Source organism: Pollicipes pollicipes, unplaced genomic scaffold (genome assembly GCF_011947565.3).
Source record: "Pollicipes pollicipes isolate AB1234 unplaced genomic scaffold, Ppol_2.1 Scaffold_4219;HRSCAF=4965_pilon_pilon_pilon, whole genome shotgun sequence".
In the NCBI taxonomy this organism is placed as follows: Eukaryota; Metazoa; Arthropoda; class Thecostraca; order Pollicipedomorpha; family Pollicipedidae; genus Pollicipes; species Pollicipes pollicipes.
The window spans coordinates 22,184,221-22,190,559 of record NW_023596448.1 but is presented as its reverse complement, the minus strand read 5'-3'; the positions used below and the strand labels follow the sequence as shown (position 1 = coordinate 22,190,559).

Here is a 6,339-nt window from a genome sequence, read left to right as displayed (position 1 = left end):
GCTGAGGGTGTAAAACGCTCTCTTGCCGGCACGGCAAGTCTGGGTTTCTGGGCGGGTGGGGTGTGCTAGCTCGGCGTCGGCATTTTCTTCTTATTGTGCGAGTAATCGACGAAATGTGTAAGTTTCTGAAATGTGTAGTATTGCCTGTACAGATCAATTTGGGCCATCCACAGCTGTGACCGCTGAATTTTACAACGTCCCCCGAAGCAGATGCACAGCAATGCGCTCAAAATCTTGCTCTGCAAGTGATACCGGTATCTCTTTGCGCCCTGCTTGGTTATTTTTTCTGTTTGCCTTGTGGCATGTCATAATAATTTGTATTCGTGTAATGCTTTTTTGTGTTCTCCTTCAATGTGATAGCAGTCAAACCCGCGTTGAGCTACGCCACCATCTGCTGAAGGTGTCAGACCTGCAACACGATTTATCAGGCCCAGTTTGTAGAATGGTAGCAGACTAGTGACAAGACACTTGGGGCGTGTCCAATCCAGCCCCAAATTGGGGTGCCAGCTTTTCTGCCTAGGGCAGGGGCTGATGATTTCTTGACTGGAGTGCTCTAGGATTTTCCTGACAATCTAATTTGCCCATACTAGTTATGTCTTGCACTGCTCTGCTCAAAATTTATTATCTTAGCATTGAGTTTTCCACATGTCATTATGCATCACAACTTAATTTTACCACGTTGACAGCATTTGAAAGTGCGTTGAACATTGCAAGTTCATGTGAGTGAAGTAGATACCTGCAGGTGACATTTGCAAGGATAAATACATATTATGTTTTAAGGATCTGCTCTATCCTTTTTCTTCAGGATACCATGCCCTTTTTCCCAAACTATTGCATCATTATGCCAGAACAATATAAGAAACAAGTCAAAGGCTGCTTTACTGCTGTAAAGCAGCAGAGCTTTTGTGGAGTCGAATAAGGTCAGTTATCGCAGCAATTTGGACTGGCAGTGATGAGTTCATTGTAGAGACCAAAAGATAGGCTGCAGAATTGGATGCAGTAATCTTATATAGGTATCATGTCTAGTTTATTTGTAGTTTATTTCAAGAAAATATAAACAAGAAACATATTTCAGTGTGCTTTGATCTATTCAGAAAATGGCTTTCAGGATTCAACAGTGGTTTTTAATGTTTGAAGCATGATCCCCATGGTATAAATCCCTGTTTTCAGCACTTGATGTTTCATAAGAAATCAGGATATTTAGAATAGGTGCACCCAATGCTCAGCTCTGCTCCTTTGTAAGTCCAAAGGCTAACCTAATAGACTCAGCCTGAGACTGCACTAGCCACAGCAAGGAGAGGCCCTGGAGGAACCCAGGGACAGCATTTTCCATTTAAGTTCAGAGGTGGCAATGCAGCAGTTCAAGGGCAAGATGTTATTTGGTCTCTAATTGCACTAGACATATTTCAAAGAAATCAGTTCTGGCTCCATTGTAAGAAAGTTCTTAAATGCTGTGTGTATGAACGAAAGCTCCACAGCCTTCCAAAAAGCAGCATGACATGATGTCATTAGAAGGCTTCCAGCTGATGTGTTATTGTGGGCCTGATCCACCAATAATGCCAGGTTTCAACATGTGTGTGGTAACAATGCATGCCATAGAAGTCTGAAATTTCTGTTGGAGGCCCACTTTTTTTGAACATGTTGCTGTATTGCTCCCTACCCCCACCCCTCCACCCCCTCCCCCCCCACCCCCCAGCCTTGTGGGTTCACTTTGGTTATAGTGCCAGTTGTGCCAGGTGGAATAGAACCATAGTCTGCCCCACCAGACTATCAGGGAAAATGCAAAGAGGAGAGCAAAGGAGTTTGCAGTTCTGCTACCATTTTATAATTTATCAGCCTGAGTTTGAATCTGCTCTTATATGGGCTTAAGTCTGAGTTTGAGTCCATTTAATCTGAGCATGGTCAGATTCATCTGTGAAAGGGACCAATCTATTTGAGCCTGGGCCCCAAAAGTCTACATGCCGAACCCAAACCTAGGGGTGTTCAGACTCTTAGACTCAGATTCAGACTCATACTCAGACTCAGACTCAGAGATATGCTTAATGCTGGCTGCTATTGAAAGGAGCTTATTGATTTGTGACACCAGTGTACTTGTTGATTATTTACAGATGCTCATCCATGCACATAAGTACACCATCACTGAACTCTGCCACAAAGTAGCACTTCATGCTCCCTTGTGGTTTAGTCCTTTGCACAAAACTTAAACCTTTGTGCATTCTGCTTTTGCTCTTCAGTGCTTACCTCTGCTGATTTCATGACAGGACTGTGTATGGCTCGGTTGTGCTGTTGTAAATCTTAGTACAAGCAGCCAGGCATATGAAAAGCTATGAGTGTTGAAATGACCAAGTAGTAAGCAGTCATTTGCCTGCAGTCCCAAAAAAGATCCAGGATCCAATAACCATAGAGCTTAATGGGATCCTGGATCCACCCTTGGAAATCAGGTGCATGTCTAAATATTGCATAAGGCTGCCCTGTGAGGCACATAGGTTTGTGGGATTATTGTAAATATAGGTAAATGATGTATGCTCTGACCATTTTCCTGCCTATTACATTAATTGTTCACCAGTTGTGCCACTCCCCTCTTTTCTTTGACATGATTGTGACAAAATTGCATTTTATTCTTTAAAAAGAGCAATGGCAAAGTAATATGCCTATGGCAAAGTAATATATCAGGATGGCAAAGTAATATGCCTGAAGTCTGATGAAATCCAATTTGGGGGTAGGATAGGTTCTAAGCTGCTTGCCACACTGCTTGGGGGCAAGTTTCAAGTTCCTCATAAGCATTTTTAATGTGCACAACGGGGTGCGCGGCCTGAATTATGTCCGTGAGTTTTGTATTGAATTAATTCGTCATTGGTATACTTTGTGTGCTTGGATGTTATTTTTCCAGTTGGGTGCCAATAACTTGTGCCCCCTCTTTTGTCTTATTGTGCAGTAAACCAGGTCTATGATGGTTGGAGATACAAAGCAGCCAATGGTTACGCACGTAACGCGGATGAGGAAGGATCGATTTGACAGTCTCAAATGGTCACCTTTTTGCTACTGCCATCAAAGAATGAATAAGACCAATGAAGCGCCCCATTGTAAATCTTATGTAATGCTATCATATGAGCGCACTGCGCCTCAGTCAGGAAAGCCTGCAGTAAAATCCGAAAAACGAAACATTTTCGTAAAGATACCTGCCATCTGTCCACCTCCGACAGCGGTCAACAGCCAGACGTCGCTGGTGCTGTCGCTGCTGCTAGCAGTGGGCCTGTTCGCCGGCCTGCAGCTGCTGAAGCCACAGCTGTCCGCCTCGCCGTCGCTGACAGTGGCCGCCGGCGCAGCCAGCTCGCTGCTATTTCTCTTCATGCTGACGGCTGTAGGCAATCTGGAAGCAGCCCTCTTCGGCAAGGGCTTCCAGACGAAGCTGCTGGAGGTGCTGCTCTGTCTGGCCATCGCGTGCACGGCGGCAGGCATGATCCACAGGGTCTGCACCACAGTCTGGTGAGGACGGCGGCGCGGCAGAGACGCCGGCGGTGGGTGGAAGGGTGGTCGAGTAGGTGGGCGGGAATGTTGGGGGGAGGGCTTCAACTCCTCTGATCTGCAGAATGGGAGTGCGCGGGGGGATATCGTGGTGAACTGGTAGTGGTTTGCAGGGAACCGTTGGAGCGCAGTCACGCTCGGATCATGTGGTACGCCTGATTTCTGCTTCTGTAGTACGCACACTGCACTAAGTGTGAATTAACCTCAGTGTACATCTCAAGCCGTCCCAGTAGCTCAGTTGGTGAGTGCGCCTGCCTTCCGGCACACCCAACCGTGGCGGGTAGGGTCATAAAATAGAATGTAATTCGTGGAATGTTCTCGTACAAGGCACTGAGGCCCATCTGAGCTTGGGTGTACACTTCTACAGATTACGTATTGTTGATCATCAATTACACTTCTACACACAGGCACACGCTGCACATTTATCATAGATACTACACTCACACATACATTGATACAACATTACAACAAAATCTGCTTGCCACCCCCTACCTAGCACACTCAGGTTATCCACTAACACACAGGTGCAACGGCAGTAGTGCATTGTAGCGCATGGTGATGGATGAGATGCTTTGAAGACGATGATGAACCATAAGATACAAGTTGCTTTATTTTGGTTCGAGTCGCTATGTGCGCTCCCTGTTTGCTCCTGGACACGGTGGCCTGCGGCTGGTGGCATTGGCCTCGCTTAGGTCAGGTGACGTTTGAGGGTAGGACGGCCTTGCCGAGCATTTTGACACGTTGAGCTTTCGTTGCCAAATTCGGTCGTGCGCTTGGAATTTCACACAATAAGCACTGTTGTGTGACGGCATTGATCCTAGAAATTCATCCAATCGATAGTTTTGGCCTAAGTCGAAAAGCATGAAAAAGTTATGGGCATTATCCTAGGGCCCCGCATTTTCGGTAGCTTCGAAGCATCGCTGTTCCAGTCAGCCTTTGGACCTGGGTAAAAACGGTTGTCAGGTGTTGTTTTTACTTGAAAACACATGGACGCAACATGACCATCGCAGTCGACGCGCCCCAAGACACCAACAAACAACAATAGTTAATTCCCACATGTGTTGTGTGGAAGTCAACGGTCTGCAACTCCGCATTTAGACAGAGTTGCAGCATACTCTGCATTTAGACACAGCACACAGATTATACAAGCGAACCTGGATATCCTGTATCGAGTGGGAAATTCGAGTAAGCCGACATCCCGTTTGTCGGGTGTGATATGGTACGGGCTTTAGTGGTCCCCTTCTTCAAAGGTGTAGGTCCGATAGGAGTGAATTTTGCTTGGACTGCATCTTCAAAATATAGGCGGTGCGTATGATGTTCACTTCACGCGCGGTGATTACGCTGTACTTATGGTGAGTGTCTGCCTTCATCATCCACGATCATACGGAGCATTAATTAAGAGAAGCTACATCGCTGAGTCGGATGGGATCAGAGGATTTTGGCTCAGAACTGTCTTCGCTGTCATTTGCTAGCCGTTTGTAACACCACAGGCTCTGCCTAAGAAGCATTCGCCGTTGCTCAGGAACCTTTCGCGGCGCGTCCACCGCACGGCATGGCAGGAGCCGTCCCTGGCACTGCTCGCACGTCAGTTGGTGCTGGCCCCTGCAGCGGTGTCAGCTGACTGCCGTCTTCCCGGCACCACTCCCGGCAGCGGCGGCGGCTGACCCCCGTACCCCGGCACGACTCCCCGCAGCGGTGGTGGCTGACCCCCGTCCCCCGGCACCACTTCCCGCAACGGAGGTGGCTGACCCCCGTCCCCCGGCACCACTCCCCGCAGCGGCGGCGACTGACCCCCGTACCCCGGCACCACTTCCCGCAGCGGCGGTGGCTGACCCCCGTACCCCGGCACCACTCCCCGCAGCGGCGGTGGCTGACCCCCGTCCCCCGGCACCACTCTCCGCAGCGGCGGCAGCTGACGTCTGTCTCTCAGCACCACTTCCCGCAGCGGCGTCAGCTGACGCCCGTCTCCCGGCACCACTCCCCGCAGCGGCGGCAACTGACGCCCGTCTCCTTGTTTCAGTCTCATCTCGTCCCTGGCCATCCTGTACTACATGAACCGGCTGTCCCAGGCCGCGTATGCCGCGCCGGCCGTGGTGCAGGTGGCGCCATCTAAGAAGCGGCGATGAAACTGTACCTCGTCGGCCGTGGCGCAGGTGGCGTCATGTAAAGGATGGCGATGGCACCGCGCCTCGGGCTTGGGATGCACAAAGGGTTTGCTGCAGTTAACGCCGGGGCGGGGGGGGGGGAGGGGCAATGAGCGGAGAGCACTGCGATAGTGCTGTCTGCTCAAGGTTTTGTAAAGGTTACCCGAAAGCGCTCATACTGGAGAGAATAAGGTGTGATGACAGCTTGTTTGCCTGACAGTGTGTTGTCTGCTGGTATTGGGCTTTGCGCTAAATTCACGTTGCTTGGGGGTTAATGCTCTTTGTTTTATGTCCGAAATGGCCATGGTCCGTGATCCTAATATGTCGATGCTGTTTGGTTTACGTGGAAGTGTGGCGCGCGCGTGTGCTCACTTAATAGCTGAGTTCAAGACACGAGCCTTTCACTTGTTTTCCACGCGTGACGTATGTGAGCTGCAATACCCCACAAAGGCAAAATACACATTCATTCCAAAGGCATTGTTTCGCATCGGGCGAAAGCAGGCCGGCAGATCGGTGGCACGCGTACAGTGCACGTCATCACTGGCGTAGAGGGCGGCTAATGGCAGTCAAGCCCCCTTCTCTCTGCTTCTGTTTCCGTTTCGATGCATCTACATGGGCTCTAGTTAAAGGATGCGCATCGAGGAGTCATCATGACTAATCGTTGTCTAGC

At 49.4% G+C, this 6,339-nt stretch overlaps 1 protein-coding gene across 1 annotated transcript; it reads left to right on the top strand.

Moving 5' to 3' along the window:
- Positions 1–27: 27 nt before the first annotated feature.
- LOC119095639 (protein KRTCAP2 homolog) lies at positions 28–6,142 on the top strand. Its single transcript, XM_037218504.1, has 3 exons — positions 28–117; positions 3,204–3,486; positions 5,546–6,142. Exons 1-3 carry the CDS (start codon positions 114–116, stop codon positions 5,649–5,651), a joined length of 393 nt encoding a protein of 130 aa, XP_037074399.1. The 5' UTR covers positions 28–113; the 3' UTR covers positions 5,652–6,142.
- Positions 6,143–6,339: the final 197 nt, after the last annotated feature.